This window comes from Salmo salar, chromosome 08, assembly GCF_965601325.2.
Source record: "Salmo salar chromosome 08, fSalSal1, whole genome shotgun sequence".
Lineage (NCBI taxonomy): Eukaryota > Metazoa > Chordata > Actinopteri > Salmoniformes > Salmonidae > Salmo > Salmo salar.
In genome coordinates this window covers 7,451,097-7,472,029 of record NC_138298.1, presented here as the reverse complement: position 1 = coordinate 7,472,029, position 20,933 = coordinate 7,451,097, and the positions used below count along the sequence as shown (strand labels likewise).

The following is a 20,933-nucleotide window of genomic DNA, read 5'->3' as shown; positions in this document are numbered from 1 at the left end:
ATGCTGAGTTGCATCCAAAGAACACCATACCTACTGTGAAGCATGGGGGTGGAAACATCATGCTTTGGGGCTGTTTTTCTTTTAAGGGACCAGGACGACTGATCCGTGTAAAGGAAAGAATGAATGGGGCCATGTATCGTGAGATTTTGAGTGAAAACCTCCTTCCATCAGCAAGGGCATGAAACGTGGCTGGGTCTTTCAGCATGACAATGATCCCAAACACACCGCCCGGGCAACGAAGGAGTGGCTTCGTAAGAAGCATTTTAAGGTCCTGGAGTGCCCTAGCCAGTCTCCAGATCTCAACCCCATAGAAAATCTTTGGAGGGAGTTGAAAGTCCGTGTTGCCCAGCGACAGCCCCAAAACATCACTGCTCTAGAGGAGATCTGCATGGAGGAATGGGCCAAAATACCAGCAACAGTGTGTGAAAACCTTGTGAAGACTTACAGAAAATGTTTGACCTGTGTCATTGCCAACAAAGGGTATATAACAAAGTATTGAGATAAACTTTTGTTATTCACCAAATACTTATTTTCCACCATAATTTGAAAATAAATTCATTAAAAATCCTCCAGTGTGATTTTCTGGATTTTTTTTTCTCATTTTGTCTGTCATAGTTGAAGTGTACCTATGATGAACATTACAGGCCTCTCTCATCTTTTTAAGTGGGAGAACTTGCACAATTGGTGGCTGACTAAATACTTTTTTGCCCCACTGTATGTAGATATTCTTTTAAAAAAATCTTCCGTTTCCAGCTACAATAGTCCTTTACAACATTAACAATGTTTTCACTGTATTTGTGATCAATTTGATGTTGTTTTAATGGACAAAAATGTGCTTTTCTTTCAAAAACAAGGACATTTCTAAGTTACCCCAAACGTTTTAATGGTCGTGTATATTTATTTATAAAGAGCTTTTAATATTTGTCCCTCATAAATAAAATAAAATGTAGTAATGAGGGGAATAAGTACATAAGTAAATGTAAAGAGGGAGAAAGGAAAAAAAGGAGGATAGGAAGGGTGGATGGAAAAAGAGAGGGGTGGATTGTGTGTGGGTGTCCATGTGGGAGGGAGAGTGTGCAATGGAATGGAAGAGGGAGCCAGAGAGGAACAAAACAATGAGTTCATTTCTAGAATAATCTGCAGTCAGACTCCATCAAAGCAGTGAATGGTGCCGTTCCGGCTCAGCCACTCCACTACCCTGTAACCCTGTCTCCCTCCCTATATAGTGCAGTACTTTTGGCCAGTAGTGCACTATATAGGGAATAGGGTGCCATTTGGGCCACATCCCATGTCTCTGAGAGACTGTGAGGGAACAGAACAGGAAGAGATGAGGGTGGTCAGGAGGTCGGCAGCTGGATGGCCCAGTCACAATGTGTGTTTGTTTCAAATGGATGGAGACGAGAGAGTGGAATCTTGCTGGCCTAGTGCCTAGAATGGGAGAAAAAGCTTCGATTCGAAAGATACCAGGAAGTGTACTGTACATGGGAGCCAACCAAAATAAAGTCAACTGTTCCATATGGTTTCATTCAGTTCCATCCATTCACAGGAGGTTCCATCTGGCTCCCAGAGCACATACATAACCTGGTTACAGAAACACTTCCTGGAGAATCTTAAGATGACATTTGATGACATTGCTGTCTAAACCTTCATGTTGTTCTATCATTCCTGTCCATGGGGTATACTTGTACATCAAGCCGTCTCACGCTGCAGAAACAGGAGATAGGCTCCTGCCCTTATGGGCCGTTCTGGCTCGGACAAGGCTTATTTGTGTTCTAGAGAGAGACAACACGGAGAGGAGATGAGCGAGGCTCACTATCAAAACAGATGGAGGTCATTTCACAAATGCATTTTGAAGAACAGTAGTTTTGATATAAAGGATTTTATTCCGGTAAAAATATACAAAACAAATGAGGAATTTGAGGAAAATTAAACCATTATTTAGCACTGCATTGTAGTTAAACACTACATACCGTCATTGTAAGTAAGAATTTTATATTGTAAATTAAATAATGATTACATTTTTTTTTTATACTATGGAATCACATCCATATCAATTCCACAGCTTCGTGTTATACATTCAAAGAAATAACAAAGCCACAATGGTAGAAAGTTAAACAAACCATCTGTGGTGGACAAATCATTAATATCATAACAGGGGAATGGGTGGACATCTGTCTGTAGATGGGATTGGTCAGTTAAAGTCCTTCTGCAGTTGTTATTGGTCAGTTGAAGTCGGGAGCAGGGACCAGTATGGGAGTCGAGAGAACACCTTGATTGAGAGACTGGAAGAGAGAGAAAGAGAGAATAAGGGAGAGAAAGAGGAGGAGGAAAGGAGAAAAATAGATAGATTAACTACTGTGAAGGAACATTTTATATTGACTTCAGGTGTCCCTGGTGGTAATTTCCACGGCACTACTCTATTGCCTGCCCTGTGGCATCCTCTGTGTATTTACACAATCTTGTAAATATTTTATTTCTATGGAAACAATCTCTCCAAAAATATGGGTGTTGTTTTTATCCCCTTCCATTTTGTTTGGATTCTGTCCTGAAATAGTATTCCCCATTGCCAAAACTCTTGTTTTAAATATGGCAAGCATATGTTGTGATTATAAACAATAAACATATATTAATATAATTTAGACTAAACATATCCGCAAATAAATCCAAGTAAACAAATGAAAATATCCATTCCCACCACACCCTATGAATAATATGATCACGGTAATTAAGCAATAATACCCCAGATAATAATGAATATTACAGTGATGAACAAAATATTAAAGGGGAAGCGTTTGACAACTTAGATGGTTCCTAACTTGGAAAGTAGTCTATGGGCCAGGAGACACTGTAATCTGTAATCTACATGTACTCTACACACATACACATAGTCATGTTGTTGTATTGTTTATTTTATATTTGTAATAATAGAGTAATAATGTATTTTATGATTTATTGTTTTATTTATGATATAGGCTGTTGTATTTTACTGTGATGTCATTGTTTTAACCCTGTTTGGACCCCAGGAAGAGTATCTGCTGAATCGGGATCCTAATAAATAAGACATACAATGTACATGGTAATCTTGTAATCTGTAAATTGAATGAAATACTGAAATTCCCCTTTAATGTATTTTCCTGTCTGTCTTACTGAGTATAGGCTGTAACGCCTCCTCTCCATGTACAGGATGTAAGAGAGCGTTGAGGAGATGGTGATCTGGATGATGGTGAAGAGAAGGAGGGACGACTTTACTCCATAACTGAACATCTGAGGTAATGAAAGGAGCGAGAGAGAGGGGGGAGGGAGGGAGAGACAGAGAGCGCAAAAGTTCATCTGTGAGCCAGTCATTTGGAAGAACATTTTTCACACATAGATTGTAATATTGCATTGTGATGAAACAGATCATTTGAATGAGAGATTTATCATTTCAGATGAAATATATTTTTTCCATGAGTAATACTCATGATGCATTACAAACATGTTGGGGCAACAACATACAGTACCAGTCAAAAATTGACACACCTACTCATTCAATACTTTTTTTCTTTATTTTTACTATTTTCTCCATTGTAGAATAATAGTGAAGACATCAAAACTATGAAATAACACATATGCAGTGGTGTAAAGTACTTAAGTAAAAATACTTTTAAGTACTACTTAAGTATTTTTGGGGGGCTATCTGTACTTTACTTTACTATTTATATTTTTACAACTATTACTTTAACTCCACTACATTCCTAAAGAAAATTATGTACTTTTTACTCCTTACATTTTCCCTGACACCTGTGGTGGATGAATCAGAATTAGTTGTTTAAAACCTGTTAGGGCTAGGGGGCAGTATTGACACGGCTGGATAAAAAACATACCCGATTTAATCTGGTTACCACTCCTACCCAGTAACTAGAATATGCATATACTTATTACATATGGATAGAAAACACCCTAACGTTTCTAAAACTGTTTGAATGGTGTCTGTGAGTATAACAGAACTCAAATGGCAGGTCAAAACCTGAGAGATTCCTTTACAGGAAGTGGCCTGTCTGACCATTTCTTGAACTTCTTTTCCATCTCTATCTTTTACTAAGGATCTCTGCTCTAACGTGACACTTCCATCGTCGTCCATAGGCGCTCAGAGCCCGGGAAAAAACAGAATGTCGTCATTCCAGCCCCAGGCTGAAACACATTATCGCCTTTCTCAAGTGGCCGATCAAGGGACTCTGGCCTTATGCGCATGACCCGACCGCCCCCGCCTTTGTGATTTTTTTCCTCTGTTTGCCGAAAAGGAGATTCCCTGTCGGAATATTATCGCTTTTCTACGAGAAAAATGGCGTAAAAATTGATTTTAAACAGCGGTTGACATGCTTCGAAGTACGGTAATGGAATATTTAGAATTTTATTGTCACGAATTGCGCCATGCGCTCGACACTTCTTTACCATTTCGGATAGTGTCTGGAACGCACGAACAAAACGCCGCTATTCGGATATAACGATGGATTATTTTGGACCAAACCAACATTTGTTATTGAAGTAGACGTCCTGGGAGTGCATTCTGACGAAGACAACAAAAGGTAATCAAACTTTTATAATAGTAAATATGATTATGGTGAGTGCTAAACTTGCCGGGTGTCTAAATAGCGAGCCCGTGATGCCTGGGCTATGTACTTAGAATATTGCAAAATGTGCTTTCACCAAAAAGCTATTTTAAAATCGGACATATCGAGTGCATAGAGGAGTAATGTATCTATAATTCTTAAAATAATTGTTATGCTTTTTGTGAACGTTTATCGTGAGTAATTTAGTAAAATGTTAGCGAATTCCCCGGAAGTTTGCGGGGGTATGCTAGTTCTGAACGTCACATGCTAATGTAAAAAGCTGGTTTTTGATATAAATATGAACTTGATTGAACAAAACATGCATGTATTGTATAACATAATGTCCTCGGGTTGTCATCTGATGAAGATCATCAAAGGTGAGTGCAGCATTTAGCTGTCTTCTGGGTTTTGGTGACATTATATGCTGGCTTGAAAAATGGGTGTCTGATTATTTCTGGCTTGGTACTCTGCTGACATAATCTAATGTTTTGCTTTCGTTGTAAAGCCTTTTTGAAATTGGACAGTGTGGTTAGATTAACGAGAGTCTTGTCTTTAAATAGCTGTAAAATAGTCATATGTTTGAGAAATTGAAGTAATAGGATTTTTAAGATTTTGAAAATCGCGCCACAGGCTGCAAGTGGCTGTTACGTAGGTGGGACGCAAGCGTCCCACCTAGCCCATAGAGGTTGTTTAACATAGATAATTAAGATGTTTTATTTGCATAATATGCTTATGTGAGATACTTGTCATTAGAATGTATCCCTTTGTACTTTGGTGTTGGCAGTTGTACTTTTCCCTTAGCTGGGGCTCAGTCACTTGGGGCCCAGAGAGGGGAGAGGACAGGCTTGTCTTTCACATGTCCCTGGTGCTATGCAGAATATCAGAAAGGGAAGAGGACAGAATGGAACATTGTCTTCATATGTGAATGTGTCTTTACCTATTCTTAAACCATGTGAAGGGATGGCGTGATTAATGGGGAACCAATTACTTGTCTCCACAATGTTTGTGCGCAAGTCACTCCCTCCTTTTCTATTGGGGGGAGGTGTATGGCAGTGTCTGGAACCATTGTATGTCCTCTCTCAGATCTTGCACTTATCCTGGGATAGTGTATGACCTAGAGGCTCACTCCCCTCAGTGAGCTTGTCCAGGAGTGCGGTCAAGAGGGGGTTTACTTGAGATGGGAGTATCTAGAGTTGACAATTGATATATGCCATTGGAGGTGTTGGTGTTTTTGTACTATGAAGTACCAGGAACGAGATTAGAACCTAGTCATAGGGACCAAACTGAACGATAATTTATAGTGAATGCTATCTGGCTATGGATACTCCTCTCTCAAGTAAGTCTTTCTTTGTGAACAGTTCCTAAATATTTGTGCTTTGTCATGTCAAAGGGGGGTGGATCTTTGCTATAAAAGATCTCAGTATCCATTGTGTTGACACTATTAACGGTTCATTAGAAATAGTGAATCGTTGAAAGTCATTGCTAATGCAAAGCTCGTATTATTAAAGATGTAGTTTAAGTATAACTCTGACTGGTGTGTGAAGTTTGTCTCTCCTCATTTGGTAATACAGAAGTTAGCAACCACACACCCAAAAGTACTCGTTACATTTTGAATGTTTTACAGGACAGGAAAATTGTCTAATTTACGCACTTATCAAGAGAACATCCCTGGTCATCCCTACTGCCTCTGATCAGGTGTCACGTCCTGACCAGTTTAGGGGTTATTTGTTATTGTAGTTTGGTCAGCACGTGGCAGGGGGTGTTTGATTTATGTGGTTCAGGGTGTGTTTTGTGTATGTGTTTAGGTAGAGGGGTGATTTGATTTATTAGTCCGGGGTTTGTTAGTCATTGTTCTATGTTAGTGTATTTCTATATTCTGTCTAGTCTATTGTAGTTCTATGTTTAGTTAATTGGGGTTGGACCTTCAATTGGAGGCAGCTGGTTATCGTTGCCTCTGATTGAAGGTCCTATAATTAGGAGTTTGTTTGTCATGGGATTTTGTGGGAGATTGTGCTTGTTTAGCTGTGTGCCTGACAAGACTGTCCAGTTCGTTTGTGTTTTGTATACGTTTATTGTGTTTCCCTTCTTCACCAAATAAAAAGAAGATGAGTATATATTTTCCCGCTGCGTCTTGGTCTTTACCCTATGACATCGGGCAGACTCACTAAACACAAATGCTTAATTTGTAAATTATGTCTGAGTGTTGAACTGTTGACCCTGGCTATCTGTAAATTTAAAAAAAACAAGAACCGTGTTGTCTGGTTTGCTTAATATAAGACATTTTAAATTATTTTTACTTTTACTTTTGATACTTAAGTACATTTAAAAATAAATACTTTCAGACTTTTACTCAAGTAGTATTTTACTGGGTGACTTTTACTTTTTTAAGTATGACAATTGGGTACTTTTCCCACCACTGCACATATGGAATCATGTAGTAACCAAAGAAATGTTAAACAAATCTGTCATGGATGCCCCCTGGTACTGCTACTCATTCTGTTCACCAGTTCCGGAGGTCTACGTCACCGGCTTTCTAGGCTTCACTGAACGGGATTCATTATCATCAACCCCGGACCGTCTTGTCTGATTACACACACCTGGTTCCCATTTCCCCTGATTAGTATGTTATATATGTGCCCTCTGTCTTTGTCTGTTATTGTTCCCCATGTCCGTTGGTTGTGTGAGTACCTATGTGTTGGTGTAGCTGTTATGCTACCTGCTTTATATATTGTGTATTACGGGTATCGTCCCATGTCGTTCAACGAGGTTTACCCACACTCTTTTGTTTGGGTACAGTCCAGTGTTTTGTATATGTGTTTGTTTTGGGTGTATTAAAAAACCCTATTGTGTATTCCTGAGCCTTTCTCCAAATCCTTTATACCAGTGTGACAAAATCAAAATATATTTTATATTCTAGATTCTTTAAAGTAGCCACACTTTGCCTTTATGACAGCTTTGCACACTCTTGGCACTCTCTCAATCAGCTTCATGAGAAATGCTTTTCCAACAGTCTTGAAGGAGTTCCCACATATGTTGAGCACTTGTTGGCTGCTTTTCCTTCCCTCTGCGGTCCAACTCATCCCAAACCTCAATTGGGTTGAGGTCGGGTGATTGTGGAGGCTAGGTCATCTGATGCAGCACTACATCAGTCCTTCTTGGTCAAATATTCCTTAAACAGCCTGGAGGTGTGTTTTGGGTCATTGTCCTGTTGAAAAACAAATGATAGTCCCACTAAGTGCAAACCAGATGGGATGGCGTATCGCTGCAGAATGCTGCGTTAGCCATGATGGTTAAGTGTGCCTTGAATTCTAAATAAATCACTGACAGCATCCCCACACCATCACACCTCCTCCTCCATGCTGGGAACCACACGTGGAGATCATCTGTTCACCTACTCTGCGTCTCACAAAGACACGACGGTTAGAACCAAAATTCTCAAATTTGGACTCATCAGACCAAAGGACAGATTTCAACCGGTATAATGTCCATTGCTCGTGTTTCTTGGCCTAATCAAGTCTCTTCTTATTATTGGTGTCCTTTAGTAGTGGTTTCTTTGCAGAAATTCAAATCAAATTGTATTGGTCACACACGTGTTTAGCAGATGTTATTGTGAGTGTAGCGAAATTGTGTTTCTTGCTCTGACAGTGAAGTAATATCTAACAAGTAATATCTAACAATGTCACAACATATACCCAATACACACAAATCAGTAAAGGACTGGAATTATAAATATATGGACGAGCAATGTCAGAGCGGCATTGACTAAGATACAGTATATACATACGAGATGAGTAATGCAAAACATGTAAACATTAGAGTGACTAGTGTTCTATTTATTAAAGTGGCCAGTGATTCCAAGTCTATTTAGATAGGCAGCAGCCTTTAATGTGCTAGTGATGGCTATTTAACAGTCTGATGGCCTTGAGATAGAAGCTGTTTTTCAGTCTCTCGGTCCCAGCTTTGATGCACCTGTACTGACTTCGCCTTCTGTATGATAGTGTGGTGAACAGGTAGTGGCTCAGGTGGTTGCTGTCCTTGATTATCTTTTTGGCCTTTACCGTACCAGGCAGCGATACAGCCTAACAGGATGCTTGTAATTGTACATCTGTAAAAGTTTGTGAGGGTTTTAGGTGCCAAGCCAAATTTCTTCAGCCTCCTGAGGTTGAAGAGGTGCTGTTGCACCTTCTTCACCACACTGTCTATGTGGGTGGACCATTTCAGTTTGTCAGTGATGTTGTACGGAGAGGAACTTGAAGCTTTCCACTGCGGTCCCGTCAATGTGGATAGGGGGGTACTCCCTCTGCTGTTTCCTGAAGTCCATGATCATCTCCTTTGTTTTGTTGACGTTGAGTGAGAGGTTTTTTTCCTGGTACCACACTCCCAGAGCCTCACCTCCTCCCTGTAGGCTGTCATTGTTGGTAATCAAGACTACTACTGTTGTGTCGTCTGCAAACTTGATGATTGAGTTGGAGGCGTGCATGGCCACGCAGTCATGGGTGAACAGGGAGTACAGGAGGGGGCTGAGCATGCACCCTTGTGGGGCCCCAGTGTTCAGGATCCACGAAGTGGAGGTGTTGTTTCCTACCTTCACCACCTGGGGGCGGCCCGTCAGGAAGTCCAGGACCCAGTTGCACAGGGCGGGGTTCAGACCCAGGGCCTCGAACTTAATGATGATGAGCTTGGAGGGTACTATGGTGTTAAATGCTGAGCTATAGACAATGAACAGCATTCTTACGTAGGTATTCCTCTTGTCCAGATGGGATAGGGCAGTGTGCAATGCAATGGTGATTGCATCGTCTGTGGATCTATTGGGGTGGTAAACAAATTGAAGTGGGTCTAGGGTGACAGGTAAGGTAGAGGTGATATGATACTTGACTAGTCTCTCAAAGCACTTCTTGATGAAAGGAGTGAGTGCTAAAGGGCGATAGTCATTTAATTCAGTTACCTTTGCTTTCTTGGGTACAGGAACAATGGGGGTCATTCTTGAAGCATGTGGGTACAGCAGACTGGGATAGGGAGAGATTGAAAATGTCCGTAAACATGCTCTGAGGACGCGGCTAGGGATGCTGTCTGGGCCGGCAGCCTTGCAAGGGTTAACACGCACGGAGAAGGAGAGACCACAGTCCTTGATAGCGGGCCGCTTTGGTGGTACTGTGTTATCCTCAAAGCAGCCGAAGAAGGTGGTTCGCTTGTCCGGAAGCAAGAAGTTGGTGTCCACGACGTGGCTGGTTTTCCTTTTGTAGTCCGTGATTGTCTGTAGACCCTGCCACAGCTCGTGTCTGAGCCGTTGAATTGCAACTCCACTTTGTCTCTATACTGATGTTTTGCCTGTTTGATTGCTTTGTGGAAGGAATAACTACACTGTTTGTATTCTGCCATAGTCCCAGTTACCTTGCCATGGGTAAATGCGGTGGTTCGTACTTTCAGTTTTGCGCGAATGCTACCATCTATCCAGGTTTCTGGTTAGGGTAGATTTTAATAGTCACAGTGGGTACAACATCTCCTATACACTTCCTGATAAACTCAGTCACCGTATCAGTATAATCGTCAATGTTATTATTGGAGGCTACCCGGGAACATATCCCAGTCCGCGTGATCAAAACAATCTTGAAGCGTGGATTCCGATTGTTCAGACCAGCGTTGAATAGTCCTTAACACGGGTAGCAGTGGTCGAGTGTTTTAGCAGCGAGAGTACTACAGTCAATGTGTTGATAGAACTTCGGCAGCCTTTCCTCAAATTTACTTTGTTAAAATCCCCAGCTACAATAAATGCGGCCTCAGGATATGTGTCACGGTTGTCGTATGAAGGAGACCAAGGCGTAGCGTGCGTATCGTTCCACATATTTATTTCTATGTGAAACTATGCAAGACATACAATAACCTATAAACAAAAACAACAAACCGTGACGAAGAGGTGCAACATCCATAAACTCAAAATAATCTCCCGCAAACACTAGTGGGAAAAACAACAACTTAAATACGATCCCCAATTAGAGACAACGATGACCAGCTGCCTCTAATTGGGAATCATACAAAAACCCCAACCCAGAAAAAAGAAACTAGAATCAAACATAGAAATAAATAAACTAGACAAAACCCCCCAGTCACGCCCTGACCTACTCTACCATAGAAAAATACGAGCTCGCTATGGTCAGGACGTGACAGTACCCCCCCCCTCCCCCCCAAAGGTGCGGACTCCGGCCGCAAAACCTGAAACCAAAAGGGAGGGTTGGGGGGGTGTCTAGTGTTGGTGGCGGCTTTGGTGCAGGACGAAGAAGCTTCTCATCCCGCGGATCCTCCCGCATCGGAGGCGGTTCTGGTGCGGGACGAAGAACCCTCTCATCCTGCGCTGGAGACTCCGGACCGTCTCAGGAGGCTCCGGGCTGCGGGCCGTCTCAGGAGGCTCCGGACCGTCTCAGGAGGCTCCGGGCTGCGGGCCGTCTCAGGAGGCTCCGGGCTGCGGGCTGTCTCAGGAGGTTCCGGGCTGCGAAACGTCGCCGGAAGCTCTGGACTGGGGACTGTCGCCGGACTGGGCAGGCGCATTGGAGGCCTAGTGTGTGGAGCCGGACAGGTGGCACCAGACTGGTGACACGCACTTCAGGGAGAGTGCGGGGAGCAGGCACAGGACGTACTGTGCTGTGGAGGCACACTGGAGACCTGGTGCGCAGAACCGGTGCAGGATATACTAGACCGTGAAGGCGCACTGGAGGTCTGGAGCGTAGAGCTGGCACAACCCGTCCTGGCTGAACGCTCACTTTAGCCCGGCAAGTGCGGGGCGCTGGCACAGGATGCACTGGGCTGTGAAAGTGCACTGGCGACACAGTACGTAAAGCTGGTGCAGGATATCCTGGAACGAGGAAACGCACCAGAGACCAGGAGCGCTGAGCCGGCACAACCCGTCCTGGCTGAATGCTCACTTTAGCCCGGCAAATGCGGGGAGCCGGCAGCGAGTGCACCGGGCTGTGAATGCGCACTGGAGATACGGTGTGCATCACCGCATAACCCGGTGCCTGTCTGGTCACACGCTCCCCATGGTAAGCACGGGGAGTTGGCTCAGGTCTACAACCTGACTCCGCTAATCTCCCCGTGTGCCCCCCCGTGTGCCCCCCCCCCCGGGCTTCCGTCGTTGCCGTGCTAGTTCCTCGTATCGTCGCCGTTCCTCTCTCGCTGTCTCCGCCTGCTTCCATGGCAGGGTCTTGTCCCCTGCCATTACCTCCTCCCAGGTCCAGGATGTCCTCCACTCTCTTTTCTCCCAGGCCCAGGATCCCTGCTCCTCCTGGGCACGCTGCTTGGTCCTTTGGTGATGGGAGATTCTGTCACGGTCGTCGTATGAAGGAAACCAAGGCGCAGCGTGCGTATCGTTCCACATCTTTATTTCTATGTGAAACTATGCAAGACATACTATAAACAAAAACAACAAACCGTGATAAAGAGGTGCAACATACATAAACTCAAAATAATCTCCCACAAACACTAGTGGGAAAAACATCAACTTAAATATGATCCCCAATTAGAGACAACGATGACCAGCTGCCTCTAATTGGGAATCATACAAAAACCCCAACCTAGAAAAAAGAAACTAGAACCAAACATAGAAATAAATAAACTAGACAAAACCACCCCAGTCACGCCCTGACCTACTCTACCATATAAAAATACGAACTCTCTATGGTCAGGACGTGACAATATGTGGTTTCCAGTTTGGATAAAGTCCAGTTCTTTTGAGGGCCATCGTGGTATCGGCTTGAGGGGGGATATACACGGCTGTGACTATAACCGAAGAGAATTCTCTTGGGGGATAATACGGTCGGCATTTGATTGTGAGGCATTCTAGGTCGGGTGAACAAAAGGACTTCCTGTATGTTATCAACATCCCACCATGAGTCATTAATCATGAAACATACACCCCCGCCCTTCTTCTTCCCAGAGAGATATTTATTCCTGTCTGCGCGATGAACTGAGAACCTAACTGGCTGGACGTACTCACAGTTTATCCCGAGAGAACCATGTTTTGTGAAACAGAGTATGTTACCATCCCTGATGTCTCTCTGGAAAGAAATCCTCGCCCTAAGCTTGTCAACTTTATTATCCAGAGACTGAACATTAGCGAGTAATATACTCGGAAGCGGTGGGTGATGTGCGCGCCTAGTCAATGAACAGCATTGGGCTAATAATGTAAGAAATAATACATAAAAAAATTATAATACTGCAGAGTTTCCTAAGAGTTAGAAGCACGGCAGCCCTCTCTGTCGGCACCATTTTCACAGAGTGAAGGCCTGATTCACGCAGTCTCCTCTGAACAGTTGATGTTGAGATGTGTCTGTTACTTGAACTCTGTGACGCATTTATTTGGGCTGCAATCTGAGGTGTATTTAACTTTAATGAGCTTATCCTTTGCAGCTGAGGTAACTCTGGGTCTTCCTTTCCTGTGTTGGTCCTCATGAGAGCCAGTTTCATCATAGCGCTTGATGGTTTTTGCGACTGCACTTGAAGTAACTTTCAAAGTTCTTGAAATTTTCTGGATTGACTGACCTTCATGTCTTAAAGATGGACTATCGTTTCTCTTTGCTTATTTGAGCTGTTCTTGTCATGTACTTGGTCTTTTACCAAATAGGGCTGTCTTCTGTATACCAACCCTACCTTGTCACAACACAACTGATTGGCTCAAATGCATTAAGAAGGAAAGAAATTCCATAAATTAACTTTTAACAAAGAACACCTGTTAATTGAAATGCATTCCAGGTGACTACCTCATTAGGTTAGTTGAGAGAATGCTAAGAGTGTGCAAAGCTGTCATCAAGGCAAAGGGTGGCTACTTTGAAGATTGTCAAATATAAAATATATTTAGATTTAACACTTTTTTGGTTACTACATGATTCCATGTGTGTCATTTCATAGTTTTGATGTCTTCACTATTATTCTACAATGTGGCAACACACACACACACAGAACCAATGATGAAAGAGGTACTGACAGTGGCATAGTGCTGGTGGTCACATTCATACACCTGTATGTAGTGCGTTTCGGGGGTCAGGGAGTGGTTACACGTTGTCTCTGGATTGTTGTGGAGATCGATGAAGTAGAAGATGAGGGCCAGGAGAGAAACCAAAATGGCCACCAGTGTCACCACCATACACACACCCAGCTGGAGGGACGGAGGGAGAGAAAAAGAGAGAGAGAGCAAGGAAGAGATAGGGTGGGAGTCAGGGGCCAGACCTCATTGATCATCATGTACATTTTTATAATGTAGGGTGTGTGTGTGTGTGTGTGTGTGTGACTACCTGTGATAAAGTGAAAATCTGAGGCCCGCACCCGACCCACAAATAAATAAATACATGTGCTGTAGGCTAGAGTCAGAGATGGTGTAATATTTTTTTGACAGGGGGTGCAGGAAATTTTTTGTGCCTAATTTCGATATGTTTCTGCTTATAATTTTGGTAGGCTATTTGTGAGTCAACTTGTCTATAATTGGATACATGCAGCTTCTCTTCTGTCTTTACATGTAAACGAAATAAACCCTTGCTCACCAGAATCAGTTTGACCGGTTGTAAGGAAATTGAAAGCTGTGAATATGACCCAACATGTTTCTGATAAGATTTCATATTTATATTTTATGTCAGCTTTTGTGGTTGAAATACTATCAGCTTTTATGACACTGATAGATCGCTGCTCTACAGACGGTCCCTAACTGTGCATTCGCATTCTCTCAAGATTCTGAAATGAATCAATCATATTTCTCTACTTCCTGTTCCCGAGTCAAAATGTACATTTGGTGTATCATTTTACTGAAGAAATGCTTAATTCTGCAGGAGTTAATATTAAGACTACGTGAGAGGTTACAGACCTACAGTCAGTGTCCAGATTTCAGTTTCTATTAAACCAATCTGAACAGTAGGCTACAGTTCCCTTGACGTGTCATAGGCCTATTTGAAGTCCCCATCTTGTGACTGTCGTATAGTACCTCACAATCATCACACATAACATAGGCACTGTTATAATCGTCTTTTACCACGTCACCAAATCTTTCCCAAACATGACTTTTCTGGCCCTCCCTTCTCTGTATTTTCAACTCTCTATTTTGCAGCTTTTCTTTTGTCCTTTTTGCCTCAGTGGTTCGATGTGTGTTCCCAAAAACATTTGGTGTGTAGGCTTTTTGGCGCACGTAAAGTTAGGCCTTAAAGTTGAGGCTTTTGCAACTAATGCCAAAAACATGAAAGAAAAATCTCAATGTAGTCTATAGGCCTAGATATAAATTACGCAACAATGATACATTTACAGATTTTTTTATGTATTATTTTCTCTTTATTCAACCCGACTGCCACTTACCCGCCCTTCATTTGCATAATATTTCATAACTCTAAATTAATGATTTATATATAAACACTAGATGACAGGGGGCGCTGTTTTGAAGACACCGTGCCTCCATCTTGGCACTCCAACACCATTGTAAAAAAAATATTTTGGAAGCTATAGAAATGCATTTATAAATGTCTACTTTAGTTTTGGGCACGTTTATTCTATTACAGAAACCTTAATGCATACTTTTAAATGATACTATGTGAGCTAAACATACAAATAAAAATCTCTAAAAACATTCAGTAATCTTGCTCTGATTTGTCATACCGAGGGTGCCAGAGATAAAATGTAGTGTAGTTTTGTTTGATAAAATCAATTTATATATCCAAATGTAGGAACTGAATTCTACAGTTTGACCCCACTGCAGTCTCTGGCTCCACACCCACCCTGTCCAGCCATCTAGATGTGTGAAGGTTGGTGTCCTTTCTGTAGGGAAGCTAATGATCCATCATGTATGACATTCCTGGGAGTGTGTAAACTTACATTTTTTTATTACCATAGCAGTTTTGTATGCTCTCTATAGTTGTGTAAGGTGATGTTAGGCTCCCGAATGGCACAGCGGTCTAAGGCATTGCATCTCAGTGCTAGAGGCGTCATTACAGACCCTGGTTCGATCCCGGTCTGTATCACACCCGGATGTGATCGGGAGTCCCATAGGGACAATTGGCCCAGCGTCGTCCGGGTTAGGGGAGGGTTTGGCCGGGGTACACCGTCATTGTAAAATAAGAATTTGTTCTTAAAAGACTTGCCTAGTTAGTTTGAATGTACTTGAATATTTATAAATTAACCAATTCTGCACATTTGGTCAAACTCCTGGCAGACTTGATACAAAATATTGTGTAGTGATGTAATTCTTCAATGATCAGTCTGAAACTTTGCACACACACTGCTGCCATCTTGTGGACAAATGTTAAATTACACCTAGAATCCTACATCACTGTCTGGCCTTTCAATTGCATATCTAAAATTATGCTATTTTTGGGGGGCGGGGGAAACATGTTTTTTTATGTCTATTATCTTTTACCAGATGTAATGTAATTCTCCTACATTAATTTCACATTTCCACAAACTTCAAAGTGTTTCCTTTCAAATGGTATCAAGAATATGCATATCCTTGCTTCAGGTCCTGAGCTACAGGCAGTTGAAAAAAAGGTTCCGATCGTTAAGAGGTTTTAAACATAAACCCTACAAAAACGCCATTCATTTCCCCCATAGGATTTGTCCAATGTACAACGGCGGAGGTAGTGCCAACAAAAAGACGCCATTACTGATAGAGTTCAGTGTGTCAAATCGGAGGGCCTGCTGTCCGGACCTCTGGCAGTCTCTATGGGGGTACCACAGGGTTCAATTCTTGGGCCAACGCTTTTCTCTGTATACATCAATGATGTCGCTCTTGCTGCTGGTGAATCTCTGATCCACCTTTACGCAGACGACACCATTCTGTATACTTCTGGCCCTTCTTTGGACACTGTGTTAACAACCCTCCAGACGAGCTTCAATGCCATACAACTCTCCTTCCGTGGTCTCCAACTGCTCCTAAATACAAGTAAAACTAAATGCATGCTCTTCAACCAATCGCTGCCTGCACCTGCCCGCCTGTCCAGCATCACTTCTCTGGACGGTTCTGACTTAGAATTTGTGGACAACTACAAATACCTAGGTGTCTGGTTAGACTGTAAACTCTCCTTCCAGACTCACATCAATCATCTCCAATCCAAAGTTAAATCTAGAATTGGCTTCCTATTTCGCAATAAAGCATCCTTCACTCATGCTGCCAAACATACCCTCGTAAAACTGACCATCCTACCAATCCTCGACTTAGGCGATGTCATTTAAGAAATAGCCTCCAATACCCTACTCAACAAGCTGGATGCAGTCTATCACAGTGCCATCAGTTTTGTCACCAAAGCCCCATATACTACCCACCACTGCGACCTGTACGCTCTCGTTGGCTGGCCTTCGCTTCATAATCGTCGCCAAACACATTGGCTCCAGGTCATCTACAAGGCCCTGCTAGGTAAAGTCTCCCCTTATCTCCGCTCACTGGTCACCATAGCAGCACCCACCTGTAGCACGCGCTCCAGCAGGTATATCTCTCTGGTCACCCCTAAAGCCAACTCCTCCTTTGGTCGTCTCTCCTTCCAGTTCTCTGCTGCCAATGACTGGAACGAACTACAAAAATCTCTGAAACTGGAAACACTTATCTCCCTTACTAGCTTTAAGCACCAGCTATCAGAGCAGCTCCCAGATCACTGCACCTGTACATAGCCCATCTATAATTTAGCCCAAACAACTACCTCTTCCCCTACTGTATTTATTTATTTTATTTATTATTTTGCTCCTTTGCACCATATTATTTATATTTTAACTTTGAACTTTCTTCAAATTACAAATCTACCATTCCAGTGTTTTACTTGCTATACTTTATTTACTCTGCCACCATGGCCTTTTTTGCCTTTACCTCCCTTATCTCACATCATTTGCTCACATTGTATATAGTCTTATTTTTTTCTACTGTATCATTGATTGTATGTTGTTTTACTCCATGTGTAACTCTGTGTTTTTGTATGTTGTCGAACTGCTTTGCTTTACCTGGTTAAATAAAGGTGAAATAAAAAAATAAAATTACTATTTCTCTCTATGGAGGACTGCTTTTCTGAGAAGGCCAATATGGCTGACCAGTGGCTTCAAAGCCTCTCATTGGCCAATAAATAGCATCAGCAATCCAGAGTTTATATACATCATTGCCCTAAACCTGGACGCCCCGCAGATATAACCGTGGGGATTGCGTGTTATGAGTCACCCAGCTCATCACTAGTGTGAGTGTGTGTATGCAAGCATGCTGTGTGGTGGTATTCATACTCACCAATTTCATACTGCTGTGTTTCTCCATCACTATGGCAACGACTCCTGCTGCTATGAACTAGACACAGCAGATATAAACAATTCCCAATTGTCAATCAAATATCATAACCAATGGTTAAAAGAATGAGTGCATTATCTGATAAAACAATAATGAAATTGGATGGCAACACTTTAAAAAACCCTGGTAATCACAATAACAAATTTGATAGAATAACTTATGTAACCACCCCAAAATGTAATTCACTATCATCCAAAAATCTTTCAGTACAGGGAGTGAGTATGAGTGAAGGTTAGGTTACCGATAGGCCGCTCCACCAGGGCACCCCAAAGGTCACGACCTCTGTGAACTCAGTGGAGAGGAGGGGGAGGGAGTAGGACATCACCATCACGCCAATCATTACCTGGGACACCTGACACACACAGATACAGTTGAAGTCGGAAGTTTACATACACCTTAGCCAAATACATTTAAACTCTGATTTTCACACTTCCTGACATTTAATCCTAGTGAAAATTCCTTGTCTTAGGTCAGTTAGGATAACCACTTTATTTTAAGAATGTGAAATGTCAGAATAATATTAGAGAAAATGATTTATTTCAGCTTTTATTTCTTTCATCACATTCCAAGTGGGTCAGAAGTTTACATCCACTCAATTAGTATTTGGTAGCATTGCCTTTAAATTGTTTAACTTCGGTCAAACGTTTTGGGGAGCCTTCCACAAGCTTCCCACAATAAGTTGGGTGAATTTTGGCCCATTCCTCCTGACAGAGCTGGTGTAACTGAGTCAAGTTTGTAGGCCTTCTTGTTCGCACACGCTTTTTCAGTTCTGCCCACACATTTTCTATGGGATTGAGATCAGGGCTTTGTGATGGCCACTCCAATACCTTGACTTTGTTGTCCTTAAGCCATTTTGCCACAACTTTGGAAGTATGCTTGGGGTCATTGTCCATTTGGAAGACCCATTTGCGACCATCTTTAACTTCCTGACTGATGTCTTGAGATGTTGCTTCAATATATCCACATAATTTTCTTTCCTCATGGTGCCATCTATTTTGTGAACTGCACCAGTCCCTCCTGCAGCAAAGCACCCCCACAACATGATGCTGCCACCCCCGTGCTTCACGGTTGGGATGGTGTTCTTTGGCTTGCAAGCCTCCCCTTTTTCCTCCAAACATAACGATGGTCATTATGGCCAAACAGTTCTATTTTTGTTTCAGCAGACCAGAGGACATTTCTCCAAAAAGTACGATCTTTGTCCCCATGTGCAGTTGCAAACCGTAGTCTGTTTTTTGGGGGCGGTTTTGGAGCAGTGGCTTCTTCCTTGTTGAGTGGCCTTTCAGATTATGACGATATAGGACTAGTTTTACTGTGGATATAGATACTTTTGTACCTGTTTCGACCAGCATCTTCACAAGGTCCTTTGCTGTTGTTCTGGGATTGATTTGCACTTTTTGCACCAAAGTACGTTCATCTCTAGGAGACAGAACGCATCTCCTTCCTGAGCGGTATGACGGCTGCGTGGTCCCATGGTGTTTATACTTGCGTACTATTGTTTGTACAGATGAATGTGGTACCTTCAGGCGTTTGGAAATTGCTCCCAAGGATGACCCAGACTTGTGGAGGTCTACAATGTTTTTTCTGATGTCTTGGCTGTTTTCTTTTGATTTTCCCATGATGTCAAGCAAAGAGGCACTGAGTTTGAAGGTAGGCCTTGAAAAACATCCACAGGTAGACCTCCAATTGACTCAAATTATGTCAATTAGCCTATCAGAAGCTTCTAAAGCCATGACATCCTTTTCTGGGATTGTCCAAGCTGTTTAAAGGCACAGTCAATTTAGTGTATGTAAACTTCTGACCCACTGGATTTGTGATACAGTGAATTATAATTGAAATAATCTGTCTGTAAACAATTTTTGGGAAAATGACTTGTCTCATGCACAAAGTAGATGTCCTAACCGACTTGCCAAAACTATAGTTTGTTAACAAGAAATTTGTGGAGTGGTTGAAAAACGAGTTTTAATGACTCCAAGCTAAGTGTATGTAAACTTCCGACTTCAACTGTATATAGATAGACAAACTTACACAATCACACACACACAGACTGGTGCAAGCACGCACACACACAGGCCAGTTACCACTTTGTGGGAACTGCTGATGTAAAAAGGGTTTTATAATATGATTGACTTATTGACACAAACGCATTAGGTTCCAGGCATTCACCACAAACCAATGTCTGACAGTCTGACATCTTTATAGAGACAGTAAATATACTGAGTCATGTACAAATACATATTTGAGTCAAACATAATGTGAAGGGAAAAAAACTGGACACTAAATGCACAGGGCTGAACACAACATGCAATAATAACCCCCCCTATTGTAGCATCTCCATCTATACAAAAGTAACAGTCTTTGAAATCAGACGCTCACCCCCAATGCCTTCGGCTCGCCTTTCTGGATGTTTTCGCGCAGAGCCTGCCGTCTGTCGGTCAGTTTGTCTGCGTTGATGTCCGTCGTCACGCTCACTGACAGGTCCCTTGCGACCGACACAGCCATCCTTGCGCTCTGGAGTCCTTTGGCACTGGAGGTCAAGGAAAAGGACAATACGAAATGTGTGTTCAATTGTTAGGCTATTAATGAGATTGACTTGACCAATATTTGCCATTAATGAAAATAATCACTCCTAAAAAAAGTCTTGATTTTAGTTTATGTTTAAAACAAATCCGTTTGGCAATACAAGTGCGCATTGAAGTTGCTATTCCATGGTCAAATTAAATGGGATAGTTAGAAAGCGGGCTAAACAACCTACCTTTATTTAAAATATTATTAACTGGACAAGAATAGTGAAACCTCCAGGGTGGACCGTTATACAATCTAAAAGACTATTAGGATAATCGACGCACCTTACCTTTTCCTTTCAGATACAAAAATCACTTTAGTATGCCTAATTCCACAAACACAATTTCTTGTTGCCTAATTCACGAATTCTAAAAATCGATTTCGCAACATAGCCAGTCCGAGACCGTTCCTTTAACTTGTTGTGTCTCTGTCCGTTCTTGGCACGAACGAAACCTGAGTAGGATTAGTTTACTTTCACTGGTGCGAAGCCTCCACCCCCTAAC

The 20,933-nt window shown here is 42.2% G+C and overlaps 1 protein-coding gene across 3 annotated transcripts; it reads right to left on the bottom strand.

The window, feature by feature from the left end:
- Positions 1-1,863: 1,863 nt before the first annotated feature.
- Positions 1,864-20,878, bottom strand: LOC106609893 (membrane-spanning 4-domains subfamily A member 12). 3 transcript variants are annotated; one of them, XM_014208935.3, is made up of 7 exons: positions 20,720-20,878; positions 20,242-20,392; positions 18,110-18,220; positions 17,812-17,868; positions 13,564-13,734; positions 3,148-3,264; positions 1,864-2,282 (listed from the first exon to the last, which is right to left on the bottom strand). In XM_014208935.3, the coding sequence occupies exons 2-7, from the start codon at positions 20,365-20,367 to the stop codon at positions 2,223-2,225; spliced, it is 642 nt and encodes a 213-aa protein (XP_014064410.1). In that variant the 5' UTR covers positions 20,368-20,392; positions 20,720-20,878; the 3' UTR covers positions 1,864-2,222. The 3 variants fall into 3 exon arrangements, with proteins under 3 accessions (XP_014064410.1, XP_014064413.1, XP_014064412.1); XM_014208938.3 differs by having other exon boundaries at positions 20,621-20,870; XM_014208937.3 differs by having other exon boundaries at positions 20,715-20,864.
- Between the last annotated feature and the right edge of the window lie 55 nt (positions 20,879-20,933).

Bases quoted from the DNA above. Each gene is read 5' to 3' on its own strand.
- LOC106609893 (XM_014208935.3), bottom strand. From the start codon at position 20,367: ATGGCTGTGTCGGTCGCAAGGGACCTGTCAGTGAGCGTGACGACGGAC. The intron at 18,221-20,241 runs GTGAGCGTCTGA...TGTGTGTGTCAG, and splicing joins GCGAGCCGAAGGCATTGGGG to GTGTCCCAGGTAATGATTGG. The intron at 3,265-13,563 runs GTCAGTACCTCT...TCATTACCTCAG, and splicing joins ACCACCAGCACTATGCCACT to ATGTTCAGTTATGGAGTAAA.